Here is an 18,753-nt window from a genome sequence, read left to right on the forward strand (position 1 = left end):
TCTCTCCTATCATTGCTATGCAGACGACACACAATTAATCTTCTCCTTTCTCCCTTCTGATAACCAGGCGGCGAATCGCATCTCTGCATGTCTGTCAGACATATCAGTGTGGATGATGGATCACCAGCTCAAGCTGAACCTCGGCAAGACGGAGCTGCTCTTCCTCCCGGGGAAGGACTGCCCGTTCCATGATCTCGCCATCACGGTTGACAACTCCCTTGTGTCCTCCTCCCAGAGTGCTAAGAACCTTGGCGTGATCCTGGACAACACCCTGTCGTTCTCCACTAACATCAAGGCGGTGACCCGATCCTGTAGGTTCATGCTCTACAACATTCGCAGAGTACGACCCTGCCTCACACAGGAAGCGGCGCAGGTCCTAATCCAGGCACTTGTCATCTCCCGTCTGGATGTACTGCAACTCGCTGTTGGCTGGGCTCCCTGCCTGTGCCATTAAACCCCTACAACTCATCCAGAACGCCGCAGCCCGTCTGGTGTTCAAGTTCTCTCACGTCACCCCGCTCCTCCGCTCTCTCCACTGGCTTCCAGTTGAAGCTCGCATCCGCTACAAGACCATGGTGATTGCCTACGGAGCTGTGAAGGGAACGGCACCTCCATACCTTCAGGCTCTGATCAGGCCCTACACCCAAACAAGGGCACTGCGTTCATCCACCACTGGCCTGCTGGCCCCCCTACCTCTGAGGAAGCACAGTTCCCGCTCAGCCCAGTCAAAACTGTTCGCTGCTCTGGCACCCCAATGGTGGAACAAGCTCCCTCACGACGCCAGGACAGCGGAGTCAATCACCACCTTCCGGAGACACCTGAAACCCCACCTCTTTAAGGAATACCTAGGATAGGATAAAGTAATCCTTCTAACCCCCCCCCCCCCTTAAAAGATTTAGATGCACTATTGTAAAGTGGTTGTTCCACTGGATATCATAAGGTGAATGCACCATTTTGTAAGTCGCTCTGGATAAGAGCGTCTGCTAAATGACTTAAATGTAATGTAATGTAATGTAATGAACCAAATGTGCTAGCTGGGGCATGTCATTAGCCTACTGTGTTACAGCTTCAAATTGATTGCCGGTACTCGACTGCCCTTTTAATATTTCATATTTTAAATTACATATGAAAAACTCTCCAAGGATGTCATAGTGTATTGCCCTGTAGGCCTACAAGTGTAAATGCAATGTTTGTCGATGCAACGGGAATTGACCCTGTTAGCATTCTTCACAAAAGTCCAAAGGTATGTACACAACTGCGCTCCGTTTATGAGTTTATGAGTTCATTCACTTCATGACTGAAACTCACACACAATATTTGTGGGAAAGTCATCTTTACAGTAAGCACAAAAAATGTTGCAGGCTATAATGTAACAACACACAGTTTACTGATTTGTACAGCCATTTACTGAAACCTACTTAAGTAACACACCAAAAACACAATTAGTGCTGAAATAACAGTCTCACAGAGAAGACGTGACAGGAACAGAATAATAATGGCCCTTTTGTTCCCTCCGTGAACGCGCTATTTCTTCACGTCCGACACTTTGCCATGGTGTCTTGGTCGAAATTGCGGATCCTGTTCTTGATGTGGCTTAATTTAGCTTTCAGATAGTCACATCGTTCCTTCTTCTCCAGGAAGGCTGGGTCCTGTGAAGTCACACAGAAACACAAATCGTTTTGACGGCAGCTCCATCACTCCACCTCTTTCTCTCATAGCCCCAGATTTTGTTTGTAATGTAGATGTGGTAAATTACAATTTCCAGAGGCCTCATTTCAAAGTGGCAGCAATATTATTCGCATGAATGGGCAGTTTTATTGAAAAAGCTAATATTACCTGGGTGTTTACACAACAGTAACAATTCTAATAAATCTCAGTTAAATGTGAAAATGATTGCTGAATGATTTTTGAAATTGTTTCAGCGTGAGCGAGGAAACGTGAGAGGAATGCTAGGGACCTCTGCCCATCACTTACACTCTTTTTTTGCTCGTACTTCTTCAAAATCAGCTGGATTCTCTTCTGCTCCTACAGACAGAACAAACACCCACAATTCAATTGGTTAAAAGGATGACAGATATTTATGTTTAAAAATAGTATCACCCATACGTCACATGCTATTTTTAGTGGAAGCCTTTGTTCAGAACATGGAATGTAACATACCTCTTATTGATCAGTGGCCGTGACGATGAGATAACAAAAATGCTACTTATATTGAGAAGTGCAGTTACATTTCCAGACAGAGGAATGTTATCGTGGTGTATCTTATCATAGTGAGATCGAAAAAGCACCATCAAGCCTCAGGCCCAGATTTAAAGTGGTAGATGAAACCACTCACCTCATGACTGTTGCCATCTTTGAGGAGTTTACCCATCATGGCATCCAGCTCTCTGAACTTCATGAGGGTGTCACTGATGTCTTTGTGAAGGTCCTTGTACTCCTGATACTGGTCGTTGAAGACAGCTTTGTATTTCTCCCTATCCTCCAAAGAGGAGATTTCTGGATACTTCCTTAAGGAATAAGACAAGACACAAGACTATGTTAGATAATGCTAATGTATTATTACCTGCCATACCATTATTACACCTAGCTTAATACATTTACACAAAATACGAGAGCTCTGTCATTTTAAAAGTCACTAATAACATTTGAGTCTGTCTCTCCGTATGCACCTCAGCTTAAGTGAGAGCCTAACATCCTTGCTCAAAATCTGTCTCAGGATATTAGGCATAGGTCCCCTCACTCACATGACATAATCTGCGATGACTCTGGGCTTCTGGGCATACCCTGTGGGGATGGCTCTGTTCCGGCCACCTGGCTCCTCTTGCTGAAAATCTGTGATGTGGAGGAGTTTGGTTGCCCTCACTGAGCTGTCCACCTCATCCTCAAACACAATCCTCTTGGTCTGCGGATTGGGAGATTTGGTCTGAGCCACAGGGATGGGCCTCAGATGCTCCTGAAGCCAAAGTTGAAGCATAAGGTATCATGCAGCAACTCAAAGTATATAAGCTACCAGAGCATCCAATGACACATGTACACTGTGCTGAAAGAGTGAAAGCAACCTGTCTCATTCTTACGCGATCACTCTACAGTAGGGATGGGCAACTGGCAGCCCGCTGACCCCTTTTGTAGGCCCGAGGATATTAAATAAGGAATTCAGTTGGGTTACAGTTGAGAGTTAGAATAGTACAATTCAAAAGGTTAAATTGCCAAATGTTGTTGCACATCAGCAGTTTTTCTCTTGTTATGTCAGTCACTGACTGACAGCCACTCAATTAGCCATGTCAGCTAACATTTTTTAGATTGGTAAATTAGTCTAGCCAGCTATCTAAACTTGTAGTAATCATGGTTGAATTACTGACCGGCGGACCCCCATTGATTTTGTTATAGTCACTCTCACTCAGATTATATCATATTAAAAACTGCGAGAAAAAAGAAATCTCCACCACAGGAGGTTGGTGGCACCTTAATTGGAGAGAACGGGCTCGTGGTAATGACTGGAGCGGAAATGGAGTGGAATGGTATCAAATACATCAAACACATGGTTTCCATGTGTTTGATGCCATTCCATTTGCTCCGTTCCAGCCATTATTATGAGCCGTCCTTCCCTCAGCAGCCTTCTATAATCTCCACCCCATGGCAAAATGTGTAGAATTGCAGGAAACTAGCTGTAAACTGCACATGTGGGTCCTCAGACCCTGGAGCCACTTCGACCCCTCATGATGAGTTCAGATTTTTTGTGGCCCCCACCCCCATCCTTGCTCTACAGTAACTGCAACTGTGTGAAGTTATGTATGTAACTGTATGACATTGTTCAGCTTTATCTAAATAAATAATTTTAACTGTCTCCCTCCAGAGATGCAACGCGTGTGGTCGAGAATTATATTGTTCCTATATGTTGTCTTCAGTTGGCAAACTAAGCTTATTTGGTTACATTAGCTCAGCTGAATGATGCAATTACTGTTTTCGCTCCTCACCTTCCGCCCGTGCTTATCTTATTAATACATTATCTCTGTTGTTTTTTACCTATAGTTGGTTGCTGCGAGAACTGATAAGCTGGACTATTTAAAAACAGTAATAAACTTGGGCTATAACAGCCAGTTGCACTGCTATATGAAACAATGGTGTCCCCATACGTATCCACATGAGTAGTTTCACTGCTGTTGTTTTGAGACCCAAGGCATTGTTGGCTCATTCCCAGTCGTAACTGTACGTTCCATGACCTCTAAGTGCTGATTGATCTGACACCATTCCCACAACAACTTCCAGATGCCAATGGGCAAGAGAAATACCATGAGTCAGGTTCTTGCAGTAATAAGTGTCATACCTCAGTCAGAGGAAAGGGCAACGTAGAGAGTGTCAAATTAGATGAATACACTAGACAGTAGATTAATACACTAAATTTACCTCACTTGAATGGTGAGATGTGTGTCTGCTAAATGACAACCCCAAAATCCAACCACCCACCTGGTTCTCAAAGAACTCCATCTCCCTGCGGGTGGCCTCGTGCCTCCACATCTTCAGACACACCAGGAAGCTGATGAGGTACATCAGCATGTTGATGAAGATGAAAGCCGTGCCAGCCATCTGGCCCCCGTCCACCCGACACAGGCTGGACATTATGGGGTTAATGCCTATAGTCATGTAACACAAACCCCCACGGTTGAGATCGTTCAGGTACACGATACCAGCAGCCATGTAGAGGAGGAACAGGGCGACGTTGATGACGCCTTCAGTGAGAGGCCACCAGGGTGAGTCCAGGAGGATGGTGCGGTAGTACATAGTCAGCCCGATTACCAGTAGGAGGATGGTTACAATCCACACCAACCCAACCACCGCTATCACGAATAGAGTCATAGGTCCATTATAGGACTTCCCCGATGTGCCATATCCATTGTTATACGCACCATTGTACAGTCCATAGGCGTTCGACCACTCACTGTCCTTATGGATGTAGGCACAGACACAGGCGAGGACCATACCCCCAAAGAGAAGCTCAAACCCAGCCAGGAGTCTCAGTAACCCAGGCCATGATTTCATATAGGAGTATTTCAGCTTGTAGACCTCCACTTTCTCAGCATAGTACTCAGCTGGATGGATACTGGTCAGCTCTGAATCCTCTGGAAGATAATGGAGTAGGTCATTGTCTATAGGAACGTCCCTCAACAAGGGCCTATGGGAACTCTTGCTGGAGGTCCCCAGTGAGTCCTTAGTGTCCCAGTACCTCCTCTCCAGTATGGGACTGACAGGTGGACTCACCCTGGTCCCATTGGGCACAATCTTGACCCCTGTGGAGCCCAGGTTAGAGTCAGCATCCCCATTGCTCCATTTCTGGAGAATACTGCCCCATGATTGGGGGAGGAGAGTTCTCAACCTGTCCTTAAGGGTCCCCTCGTCCCCACCACCCCCCACTCCTTGTACATATGGGGGAGTGCTGGATGAGTTGGCAGTGGAGTTTGCGTCATCTGAAAGGTCGTCATCTAAGGCCCTCTGAGGTGTTAGATCTAGCGGGGCATTCTTCAATGAGTTTTTCTTCAAAGAGGAGTTCCCATCCACACTCTCCGGGTCTCCTCTCTTGAATATCTTATTCCAGCTTTTCATACTACGGGCTGATATACAGTAAGGGGGCTCTGGGTTTAGTTAATCATTGAGGGATGGAAGAAAAATATAATTTATTGTCGTAGAGGAACTGTGTGAATCAAAGAGGAGCAAAAACACAACAGGGTTAGGCCTATCGTAATAAGGATATAGCATTTTTGAATACGTGTGCTGTGTATTTTTTTGCTTGTAATAATGGTTGATATTGACAAAGTTTTCGACCAATTAATCCTATATGACATCATTTTCTACTCACTCCCCTTTATGATGTAGCACAGATGTTATAGGTCAGCTGTAAATAGTACTCCCTAAGAATCTTTGATCTTAAGAAAGAAAATGACCATGGTGGAATGTTTGTGAAACAATTTTTTTCTTTACAGCGTTAGGAAAGCAGCATACAATAGCCTCTCACAGGGGTCTGAGGAAAACTCATTTATGACATTGCGCAGTCAAAGTCGCTCACAACTCAAAAAAGGAGAAAACCAAATGGCTTTCTGGTCCAAACCCTGAATTTCTCAGTCGGCTACTCAACACACATGACAGAAGAGACTTAAAACTGACCTTTGGCTCCTTCACAATAAATGTACACTTAGGCTTAACGTCTATACAAATGATCAACTTATAACTGTCAACATAAAACCTTCAAATAAAGTCTTAAATAAATCCCTTGAGGATTTTCTTTACAGTGAAAATCTGATTTATATAATGTAATGTGGAAGTTAAAAATGTCCTTTAAAATGTAGGCAGCTTACCTTGTTTTGGCTAATGGCAAGCTCCACACTGGCCAGTTGTGAGTTTAGCAGACATTTGAGTGCTGTGAGGCAAAACCCCTTCTCAAAATGGATGCCTCTACAGCAGGCCCAGCCAAACCTTCTTTGGTGACTCAGTTTTGTTATCGCAGGCTGTTGAGCTGAGAGGGAAGCAGAGCTTAAACATTAAACCTGAACAGCCATCTGTTAATGCTGCTGATTGGCTGGCACCGCTAGGCTAATTTCTGTGGGAGAACAGCTTTAAATATTTACATTCAAAAGCTAGAGCTTCCCAAACTTCTCTGACGCTCAGTGTATTTTACCTCAACAGGTGTTTCAAATGTGTTTAAGAAGAGAACAGACTTCACATTTCCCTATGAAAGAATTGCGTTTATTCTGAAAAGGTTATCTCTGGTAATACAAAATACATGTTAAACATTTATCAGGGGCATCCCCTCAGTTTGATATCAATCAAATGGTATTAATCACATTACAACCACTATCTAAGATCTGCAAAATAGCTTATTCCATTATCTATAATTCGATTATATTATCATAATCTAAACAGAGCCAAGTCTGGCACTAGAGGGCACCATACTCCAGTTCTGAGAGCACAACCCAGCAGCCATGTTCCTGCCTCTCCTGCCTCTGTTTCCTCAGTCATGTACTGTATAAAAAGGCTTTGGACCTGATTTCTCCATCTGATTTGGACATGGCTGGACTACAGGTCTGTCTTTACTCACTTTCAAATGTAGTGCCGAGCCTGAATCCCTCCGTGCCTCGATCCAAACCAGCAGCTAGTAACACCTCACCTGTAGTGAGGAGTTTCCCTCCAGGGGTTGGAATGATTTAGGAACTGCTGATGCTGAGCAAACTAGATCTTGCTTCCCCTGGAATGCCTAGACTGATATAGAAAGTAAGGCATGACAGTTGGGCCTCATGCTTGCCTTTTGCCTATGTTCTTCAGAATCTGCCATGACTGTAACATTAGTCAAAACAATGGCCGGTGCCACCTGTATTGAGCCATTCATCAGTCAATCAATCCGATTCCATCCTGCACCACTCACAGAGGTTGATGTTACATTCCACACCATTTCTGTATGGAATAAGATAGTAATGATATCAAGATATTATCGTCTTCTCTCAACAATGCACATAGAGCAACTCCATTCCGTTGCACCTCACTGACACTCCAACTGACACTGTCACGAGTGTGGATATGAGAGTGTGTTGTTTTATCATCCAGCTAGCTTTTCCTCCATGGTCAACAGTATTGTACAATATTAAGAACGTACCCTAAGCTCACTCCACAACTAGCTTCAAATGTCACGGGTGGAGCCACCCAAAACCTTCTGCGTGGCTCAAACCGTTGGAATGTTGTCAAGGAGCACGGTCGCGTGTGTTAGCAAAGCAGAGGTCCCGAGTTTGAGCCGAATATTGCGGGGGAAGTGGTACTCGTTAAGCAAAGCAATGTGACGTTTGTTCCATGTGCACATTTATATGGGGAGAAACCTCAAGGCAAGGACATCTGAAGTGAATAGCCCCAACCCACTCACATACAACCTCCTACCCCCTGAGAGAGCACCGTACGCCCACGGTCTTACCCGGCCTCAAGCCACCCCATCTAGTCCTGTCCTTGGCTGTCCTCTGTGCTGACACCACAGGGGCATGTTCAGTTGGGAACAGATAGACATGGAATGCATAGAATAGATATGAATCTCTTTTCCAGGTGGCAGTGGATCTTGTCTGTTATGTATACATTATGCTTCTAGTCAGCAGCTGTAGATGTTGTGTTTTTGAGCAAGGTGAAGGTCACTTGTTCAGTTGAGGACAATGTTGAGAGCATTACAGATAGAAATGTAACCTAGATAGAGAATGAACAGCTGCGAACTCTATTCCACATGACAGAGGATCAGATCTGTTCTTTAAATTACGTTTCTCTGTAACTGATATTATGTTTTTGCTCTAAGTGACTTTCCCTGTTGATTAAATGGTATTGGTATCTCAGACTTTGATCACAGAGGTTGTTGTAAGGGATGACAAAACACCAATTCAGATGGCTGCCGAGTGATGCAAGTGTTCGATATTACCGTACATGGACACGTTCTAAAAAAAACAATATGCAACATTTTAAAAGTGTGAGATATGATCATGGATCTGAATCACTGGCCTTGGTTGGAGCGATTGTGCCAGATGGACATGTCCAACAAACATGCACACACTGCTTCATGGCTCCGGTCCTGACGCATGGCTCAGGGCACCGGAATGGGCCTCTCTCTCTTCACAGCTAAATGAAGCAGAGGAGCCACGGCAGCCTGCCACAGACAAGCTCATTTGTAACGTTTCATCCTGTTTCCCTCAGACCTCCAAGTGAGCAGGATGATGGATACAGAAATGGGAGACACTCGCTCAAACATCTCCACAGGAAGCCCCTATACTCCTCCTCCTCCTACTCACCACTGTCCATTGAAAAAAAGGTGGTGTGTTATGACCTCTCCCATGATTGGCCACTCTGTATATAATTAGCGTCAGTGGATCGTTTTATACATGTAAACATAAATAGCCTCTTTAAGCCGGGCCTGTACATTAATGGGTGGGCCCCCGTAGCCTGTCCATTTGTGACGACAGCTCATAGTTCACCTTAGAATGGGGCCTAAGCAGCCAGATGTCCCCTGGAGGACTGTGTTTCTCCGGTAATGTTTTAGGACATTCCCCTCCACAGGATTTATTTACAGGAGTAGCACACGTTTTCTGTGGCTGACACAGCACCATTCTGGCTCTCTGTCGGCACTTTTTTATTTTATATTTTTTTTTGGGGTGGATCAGCTTAATATTGCGGAAAGAATATTGCTTCCATCAATGTAATTGTCTGCATCATTTCCAATCCCCCATATATTTTTGGGGTAAATATATATATCCATACACGCATGCATACATATACACATATATACATACACATACCTATGTAGACATACATACTTTGCCATATATTTTTCAACTGTGCTGTGATGCTTCACAAAACAATTTAACCTTTCTATTCTCATAGCTTCTACAGATTGTAAATAAAAAATAAAAAATGTTGGTAAAATAATTATTATATTATTGATTGATTGACTATGGCTTTTCAAATCACCCAGTATTGCTATCTGCACCATTAGGTCTAGGCAAATGTTGCAATTCTTCAGCCATTCCTGGACCTGTGACCAAAAACGAGCTACATATGGACAATACCAAAATAAATGATCTAATGACTTTGCCTCCGCACAGCAGAATCTGCAGAGCTTGGAAGATTGTATCCCCCATATATATAACATTCTATTAGTTGCAAGAATTTTGTATAGTAATTTAAATTGAAAAATTCGAAGTTTTGAATCTGGCGTTGTTTTGCGTATCAATTCATAAATCATGTGCCATCGAATGGGTACATCGAAAATCTCTTCCCAACTATTTTGCAATTTATATGGCACAGCTGTCAGTTTTTTGGTCCTTAAATGAAATTGGTATATGTTTTTATTTATCACACTTTTCTTTAACCATTTATGTTCTTTAATACAGGGCCGACATACAAGTTCCTTACTTTTTTCCCCTTCTACTTGCCTCTTCCATTTTTGTGGTAATGCTGCAATTAATTGGTTGTAATTTTGAGTAGAGCAGACATTTCCATATGTCTGTGTTAGCTGCATGTGTGACATCACTCCACCAGTCCTATTTATAATATAATTCACTAAAATTATACATTTTTTTAAACATTTCTTCGAAAAATACAGTTTTTTTTAATCAATTACTATATTTGAATTTAACCACAATTGCTGTATTATTTGTTCTGTCTTTTCAGGTGGATTAAACTGAAATTGCAACCAACTTTCTAAAGCTTGTTTAAAAAATAAAGATATTTTGGAGATTATTTCCTTTTCAAACAACCCAAAGTGGGCAGGTGTAATCTGAATAAAGGGAAAAAGGCCCTTCTTGAACATAGGATGAGACATTCGTACCAATTTACTAGAAAACCAGTTTGGATTTAAGTATAACTTTGGTATGACTGATGCCTTTAGTGAGAGGTCTAATGCTTTAATATTTAATCATTTCTGCCCTCCAAATTCATATTCGTTATATAAATAGGCTCTTTTAATTTTATCTGGCTTGCCGTTCCAAATAAAATTGAATCTTTTTTGTTCATATAATTTAAAAAGCAGGTCACTAGGTGTAGGCAAAACCATAAGCAAATAGGTAAACTGTGATATGACTAAAGAGTTAATCAGGGTGATTTTTCCACAAATAGACAGGTATTTTCCTTTCCATGGTAGCAAGATCTTATCTATTTTTACTAACTTTCTATAAACATTTATTGGAGTGAGATCATTTCTTTCTTTTGGGATTTGTATACCGAGTATGTCCACATCTCCGTCAGACCATTTCTTTGGTAAACTACATGATAATGTAAAATTTGAATTTTTTTGTGATCCAATACTTATCATAATTTGGTTTTAATCCAGAGAGGATAGCAAAAGTATCTAGATCCTCTATGAGGCCATGGAGAGACTCTAATTGTGGTTTTAAAAGAAAACATGAATCATCGGCGTACAATGACACCTTCGTTTTTAAGCCACGGATTTCTAATCCCTTAATATTATTGTTTGATCTAATCTTAACAGCTAACATTTCGATGGCAATAATAAATAAATATGCCGATAGTGGACAACCTTGTTTTACTCCTCTAGATAGTTTAAAACTTTCTGAGATGTAGCCATTATTTACTATTTTACACCTATGGTTACTATACATAACTTTAACCCATTTTATAAGAGATTCCCCAAAATTGAAATATTCTAGGCGTTTATATATAAACTCCAGTCGAACTTTATCAAAAGCCATTTCAAAATCAGCTATGAAAACCAGGCCTGGTGTCCCAGATATTTCATAGTATTCTATTGTTTCCAGTACTTGTCTTATATTATGTCCAATGTATCGTCCATGTAAAAAACATGTCTGATTAGGATGAATAATATCTGACAATACTTTTTTAATTCTATGCTCCAAGCATTTTGCTAGGATTTTTGCATCACAACACTGAAGTGTAAGAGGTCTCCAATTTTTTAAATGGACTGGATCTTTATATATACCATTTGGGTCCTGTTTCAGTAATAATGATATCATACCTTCTTGTTGCGTGTCTGATAATCTACCATTTATATAGGAGTGGTTAAAACATGCTAATAATGGTCCTTTGAGTATACTGTATCAAAAAAAGTTTTGTATACTTCCACTGGTATGCCATCCAGCCCTGGAGTTTTCCCATCCTTAAAGGCCCCAATTGCATCAAGCAGTTCCTCCTCTGTAATTTGGCCTTCACATGAGTCTTTCTGTACAGATGTTAATGTTACATTATTATTAGGAAAAAAATCCATACAATTAGTTTCAGTTAGTGGAGATGGAGGAGCCTGAAACGAAAACATATTCTTAAAGTACTTTACTTCCTCTTTCAAAATATAATTTGGTGAATCATGCGAGACTCCATCATTTGTAACAAGTTTTAATAAATTTTTTTGGTAGCATTTCTATATTGAAGATTGAAAAATAATTTGGTGCATTTCTCCCCATATTCCATCCAGTTCGCTTTATTTTTACAATATATTACACTGGATCTTTCTTGAATAAGTTCCTCCATTTCTTTTTGTTTTTCCTCTAACTTATCATGTGCCTCTATGGTACCGTTTTTATTGCTATCTAACTGTACTGTTAGTCCTTCAATTTCCTTTGTTAATATGGACTCTTTTGATTTAAATTGCTTTTGTTTTATAGATGAGTACTGAATTACATGGCCTCTAAAGGCACACTTAAAAGTGTCCCATACAATAAGGGGATCTGCTGTACCTATGTTATGTCTGAAAAAGTCAGTTATAAATTCTTCTGTCCTAGTTCTAAACAATTTATCATCTAGTAGGCTTTGATTAAATTTCCAATATCCTCGCCCACATGGAAATTCTGTAAGAGTAATATACACTGCTCAAAAAATAAAGGGAACACTTAAACAACACAATGTAACTCCAAGTCAATCACACTTCTGTGAAATCAAACTGTCCACTTAGGAAGCAACACTGATTGACAATACATTTCACATGCTGTTGTGCAAATGGAATAGACAACAGGTGGAAATTATAGGCAATTAGCAAGACACCCCCAATAAAGGAGTGGTTCTGCAGGTGGGGACCACAGACCACTTCTCAGTTCCTATGCTTCCTGGCTGATGTTTTGGTCACTTTTGAATGCTGGCGGTGCTTTCACTCTAGTGGTAGCATGAGACGGAGTCTACAACCCACACAAGTGGCTCAGGTAGTGCAGCTCATCCAGGATGGCACATCAATGCGAGCTGTGGCAAGAAGGTTTTCTGTGTCTGTCAGCGTAGTGTCCAGAGCATGGAGGCGCTACCAGGAGACAGGCCAGTACATCAGGAGGCGTGGAGGAAGCCGTAGGAGGGCAACAACCCAGCAGCAGGACCGCTACCTATGCCTTTGTGCAAGGTGGAGCAGGAGAAGCACTGCCAGAGCCCTGCAAAATGACCTCCTGCAGGCCACAAATGTGCATGTGTCTGCTCAAACGGTCAGAAACAGACTCCATGGGGGTGGTATGAGGGCCCGATGTCCACAGGTGGGGGTTGTGCTTACAGCGCAACACCGTGCAGGACGTTTGGCATTTGCCAGAGAACACCAAGATTGGCAAATTCGCCACTGGCGCCCTGTGCTCTTCACAGATGCAAGCAGGTTCACACTGAGCACGTGACAGACGTGACAGAGTCTGGAGACGCCGTGGAGAACGTACTGCTGCCTGCAACATCCTCCAGCATGACCGGTTTGGCGGTGGGTCAGTCATGGTGTGGGGTGGCATTTCTTTGGGGGGCCGCACAGCCCTCCATGTGCTTGCCAGAGGTAGCCTGACTGCCATTAGGTACCGAGATGAGATCCTCAGACCCCTTGTGAGACCATATGCTGGTGCGGTTGGCCCTGGGTTCCTCCTAATGCAAGACAATGCTAGACCTCATGTGGCTGGAGTGTGTCAGCAGTTGCTGCAAGAGGAAGGCATTGATGCTATGGACTGGCCCGCCCTGTTCCCCAGACCTGAATCCAATTGAGCACATCTGGGACATCATGTCTCGCTCCATCCACCAACGCCACGTTGCACCACAGACTGTCCAGGAGTTGGCGGATGCTTTAGTCCAGGTCTGGGAGGAGATCCCTCAGGAGACCATCCGCCACCTCATCAGGAGCATGCCCAGGCATTGTAGGGAGGTCATACAGGCACGTGGAGGCCACACACACTACTGAGCCTCATTTTGACTTGTTTTAAGGACATTACATCAAAGTTGGATCAGCCTGTAGTGTGGTTTTCCACTTGAATTTTGAGTGTGACTCCAAATCCAGACCTCCATGGGTTGATAAATTGGATTTCCATTGATTATTTTTGTGTGATTTTGTTGTCAGCACATTCAACTATGTAAAGAAAAAAGTATTTCATAAGATTATTTCTTTCATTCAGATCTAGGATGTGTTGTTTAAGTGTTCCCTTTATTTATTTGAGCAGTATATATGCCAATTATGTGATGATCCGACCGAATTCTGTCCCCTATCAACACTTTTTAAACTTTTGGTGCCAGAAAGAATGGCATAAGAAAGTAGTCAAGATGACTAGTTTGATTAAGCCTCCCCCATGTATATCTCACTAGGTCAGGGTATTTAAGTCTCCATATATCCACTAATTCCAATATATCCATAAGATTCATGATTTCCTTAAATGCCTGAGGGTGATAGTTTGTAGTGTGATTTCCTTTCCGGTCCATAGAGGTATTTAAGACCGTATTAAAATCTCCCACCATAATAATAGAGTATAGTGTTGCTTGTAGAGTTGATAAATTCTTATACAGTGGGGGAAAAAAGTATTTGATCCCTTGCTGATTTTGTACGTTTGCCCACTGACCACGAAAGGATCAGTCTATCATTTTAATGGTAGGTTTATTTGAACAGTGAGAGACAGAACAACAACAAAAATATCCAGAAAAACGCATGTCAGAAATGTTATAAATCGATTTGCACTTTAATGAGGGAAATAAGTATTTGACCCCCTCTCAATCAGAAAGATTTCTGGCTCCCAGTTGTCTTTTATACAGGTAACGAGCTGAGATTAGGAGCACACTCTTAAAGGGAGTGCTCCTAACCGCAGCTTGTTACCTGTAAAAAAGACACCTGTCCACAGAAGCAATCAATCAATCAGATTCCAAACTCTCCACCATGGCCAAGACCAAAGAGCTCTCCAAGGATGTCAGGGACAAGATTGTAGACCTACACAAGGCTGGAATGGGCCACAAGACCATCGCCAAGCAGCTTGGTGAGAAGGTAACAACATTTGTTGCGATTATTTGCAAATGGAAGAAACACAAAAGAACTGTCAATATCCCTCGGCCTGGGACTCCATGCAAGATCTCACCTCGTGGAGTTGCAATGATCATGAGAATGGTGAGGAATCAGCCCAGAACTACACGGGAGGATCTTGTCAATGATCTCAAGGAAGCTGGGACCATAGTCACCAAGAAAACAATTGGTAACACACTACGCCATGAATGACTGAAATCTTGCAGCGCCCGCAAGGTCCCCTTGCTCAAGAATGCATATACATGCCCGTCTGAAGTTTGCCAATGAACATCTGAATGACCCAGAGGACAACTGGTGAAAGTGTTGTGGTCAGATGAGACCAAAATGGAGCTCTTTGGCATTAACTCAACTCGTTGTGTTTGGAGGAGTAATGCTGCCTATGACGCCAAGAACACCATCTCCACTGTCAAACATGGAGGTGGAAACATTATGCTTTGGGGGTGTTTTTCTGCTAAGGGGACAGGACAACTTCACCGCATCAAAGGGACGATGGACGGGGCCATGTACCGTCAAATCTTGGGTGAGAACCTCCTTCCCTCAGCCAGGGCATTGAAAATGGGTCGTGGATGGGTATTCCAGCATGACAATGATCCAAAACACACGGCCAAGGCAACAAAGGAGTGGCTCAAGAAGAAGCACATTAAGGTCCTGGAGTGGCCTAGCCAGTCTCCAGACCTTAATCCCATAGAAAATCTGTGGAGGGAGCTGAAGGTTCGAGTTGCCAAACGTCAGCCTCGAAACCTTAACGACTTGGAGAAGATCTGCAAAGAGGAGTGGGACAAAATCGCTCCTGAGATGTGTGCAAACCTGGTGGCCAACTACAAGAAACGTCTGACCTCTGTGATTGCCAACAAGGGTTTTGCCACCATGTACTAAGTCATGTTTTGTTTTGCAGAGGGGTCAAATACTTATTTCCCCCATTAAAATGCAAATCATTTTATAACATTTTTGACATGCGTTTTTCTGGATTATTTTGTTGTTATTCTGTCTCTCACTGTTCAAATAAACCTACTATTAAAATTATAGATTGATCATTTCTTTGTACGTGGGCAAACGTACAAAATCAGCAGGGGATCAAATACTTTTTTCCCCCACTGTATATATTTTCAAAGAAGCTTGGATCATCATTATTCAGACCATATAGGTTAATAAGCCATATCTGTTTATTGTCCAATGACATATTTAAAATAATCCATCTACCTTGATAATCTGTTTGGACAATTTGCACATTTGGATCAAAATTACTCTTAATTAAAACCATCACCCCTTTGAATTTCTTTGCCCATGGGAAAAATATATTTCGCCCCCCCTCCAGTTCTTTTTCCACAAAACTTCATCTAAAATTGTTGAATGGGTTTCCTGTAAACAATAGATATTATATTCCTTCTCTTTTAACCAGGTAAATACTGATCGTCTTTTCTTATTATCTGCTAGGCCATTACAATTGTAACTGGCTATACTTATTTCACCACTTACCATAATGAGACACAACTTTAAATTCTATTTATGAAAATATATGTTTGTAAACGAACCATTAAAAAGTAACATGATGATTGTCTATATAGCTGTTCCATGATATTTGCATTGCTACTAAGTAAACCTCCAATTGGTCCCTACTATTCCACCCGCTAAAAGCCTTCCTCATCCCTAGTTGGGTTGTCATCCCAATGCCCGGCAGACCACCCCCGAACCCCCATATCCCATAGCCCTGAACAGACTGGGATCCATCCTTCGAAAAGAGCACACAGTGCCATTTACCGAATTGAAGTAAATCAATTGCCAAATGCATTTCCATCCCCCTCACCTCGATTTGTATTATATATAGCTGTGGATCATCCTCTATTGTCCCTAACATCTTTTACTCCTTCGCAACAGTTGTGGGATACACACATAACACCCACACACAGTCAACCTTTTCCCCCCACACAATCATAAGCTCACATTCTCAACAGTTGCACCATCCCAGAGCCCAACTCAAGAAAGGTCTTGATTTACAAATGCATTTACAGTTGCAGCTGCATTAGAAGGCCTGCAAGACCGCGCAAAAAATGGGCAGAAATTGAGAGATTTTATTAACCATTGTCACATCCTAGATGATGGAGGTCAAATGTACACCTTTTCCCTGAAACGCCCACAATACGGTCACCCGTATTGACCATATTTCCAAGCATCTCCATGCAGTCAGACTTTTGATTTTGTGCCACCAGGGTCACAATAATATACCCCCTCTCTGAATGTCAGAGTGTGACCCCCTCCCCATGGGTTACTGCAGCTAGTGTTGCCAGCACTGCCACTGCCTGGGTGGGGGCACCCCACTGGAATCCCCACCGGCTAGGTACAAGGTCGTCAAGGTTCTCATTAGCAGCTTTGAGAATTTCCTTGTGTAGTATGCTCTCCCTTTAGGGGGCTTTGGCTTTGCAGGACCAACCCTGTCGGCACTTGGCACAGCATGTTCCACTTTCTCTGCTCCAGGGGGCTCCACTCAAAAACAAATGTGCTCATGAGAGGTTGGGGGAAACTGTCAAATATGGATTTACAGAACTGATGCCAAACACACATTCAGTTACAATTACCACATGAAATGTGTTATGATGATACCTTATTCTATCAAAAGGGAATCTGAGGTGCAGTATGTACTGTAGGTGTGGTTGTAGAGGTAGTGAGGGTGATCAGTACCACACACTTGTTTAACTTAGAAGTATTTACAGTACTATTTACACTGTCAAATATTTTTCTTTCAAAATATTATTTATCCCAATGTTTGTCAAAAATTGGAGAGCGAAATCATAGCTGAGGATAGTCTTTAATGACCAGATGTTCTCCTCTTTGTGGTACAACTGTTACCTGCAAATGAAAGAACAACATACTGTATACAGAGCACATACTATCCCCGATTGCCATCCATCAAAGCTGGTTCATTCCGCTACTACAAATGCATTATGTGGCAGTGTACACATAATAATGGTATACTTTACTTTTCGAGTTTTCATCTTGTTTAACCCAGTTTAAACATATTCAGATGCCAGCTTTGAGAAGTAGCCTGTTATATTTGATAGACCTAAGAATTGTTTATTATATTCAGATTATTAGCCGAACCAGATATTATCAGCATATTAATATGAATTTCCCTCTCTCTCTTTGCAAATTTCTTGCATTTTTAGCAAGGACTCCATTTTCAGAAAACGAAGACTCTATTTTGCTGTAACAGCTATTGTAATGATGTTTCGGCAGTTAGCGTGTAGAAAAACCCTGGGGCATGTCATAAGGAAATATAATGTCTAGAACTGAGTTCTCTAGTATAATGTGAAATACAGAGAGCAATACCCTCTTTATACATTACTTTATTATTTATATTTCTGTAATGTTCTGAACATTGCGCCCCGCTGCATCTGCCCCTGCGTTATTACATTAGTCCCATTTGCTCTGTGACTTCCACAATGAGGTCATATTCACGGGACACCCACTCTTGCTGCTTCCAAACCCCATGGGGCAAAACAGAAATCTGTCAGTAAATTAGGTATAGCTCTAATCTTTCTCTCTCTCTCTCTATTTGCTTCCTCTCTGCAAGCTGAAGTACCTCTACTCTCTGGAGAGGACATTCAAGCACCTGTGATGTCTGTTTACTGGTGCTAAACTAAGTATCACGTACTAAATGCAATCTGGAGAGGAACATGGGGGTTCCCCCATCAATTGACCGAATTTTCACACCATCAAAATGGTTGTTGAAGCAAATATATAATGAAAAATATAATTCATTGTGGAGCTTTTATTTTTGGTGATGACAGATGAAGGAGTTAAATCTCAAACATACAAGGAGGGTAACCCCAGTATGCTTGGAACAGGTGAGAGCACAATGGAGTAGCCCTCCAATCATCTTGAAGGTGCAACACTGATTTAAAGAGACTGTACGTAATGGAGTGGATGGTTAGAGTGTTGGGGGCCAGGGAAGAGTCATGCTTGATTAAATCAAGTTAAAAAAAAAAGATTCA

At 42.2% G+C, this 18,753-nt stretch overlaps 1 protein-coding gene across 3 annotated transcripts; it reads right to left on the reverse strand.

Annotated features, from left to right (window-relative positions):
* Window positions 1-1,261: 1,261 nt before the first annotated feature.
* On the reverse strand, window positions 1,262-6,611 carry marveld2l (MARVEL domain containing 2-like). 3 transcript variants are annotated; one of them, XM_045693918.2, is made up of 6 exons: window positions 6,348-6,611; window positions 4,465-5,686; window positions 2,745-2,902; window positions 2,336-2,507; window positions 1,975-2,025; window positions 1,262-1,649 (listed from the first exon to the last, which is right to left on the reverse strand). In XM_045693918.2, the coding sequence occupies exons 2-6, from the start codon at window positions 5,596-5,598 to the stop codon at window positions 1,533-1,535; spliced, it is 1,632 nt and encodes a 543-aa protein (XP_045549874.1). In that variant the 5' UTR covers window positions 5,599-5,686; window positions 6,348-6,611; the 3' UTR covers window positions 1,262-1,532. The 3 variants fall into 3 exon arrangements, with proteins under 3 accessions (XP_045549874.1, XP_013995324.2, XP_013995325.2); XM_014139849.3 differs by having other exon boundaries at window positions 2,745-2,953; XM_014139850.3 differs by having other exon boundaries at window positions 2,745-2,953; window positions 4,465-5,627; window positions 6,348-6,505.
* Window positions 6,612-18,753: the final 12,142 nt, after the last annotated feature.

The sequence above is a fragment of the Salmo salar genome, chromosome 14, assembly GCF_965601325.2.
Source record: "Salmo salar chromosome 14, fSalSal1, whole genome shotgun sequence".
Classification (NCBI taxonomy): Eukaryota; Metazoa; Chordata; class Actinopteri; order Salmoniformes; family Salmonidae; genus Salmo; species Salmo salar.

Excerpts from the sequence above, each read along its gene's own strand:
- marveld2l (XM_014139849.3), bottom strand. The coding sequence starts at position 5,598 with ATGAAAAGCTGGAATAAGATATTCAAGAGAGGAGACCCGGAGAGTGTG. Across the intron at positions 2,026-2,335 it reads AAGATGGCAACAGTCATGAG|GAGCAGAAGAGAATCCAGCT; the intron begins GTGAGTGGTTTC and ends TTCTGTCTGTAG. Across the intron at positions 1,650-1,974 it reads AGTACGAGCAAAAAAAGAGT|GACCCAGCCTTCCTGGAGAA; the intron begins GTAAGTGATGGG and ends GTGACTTCACAG.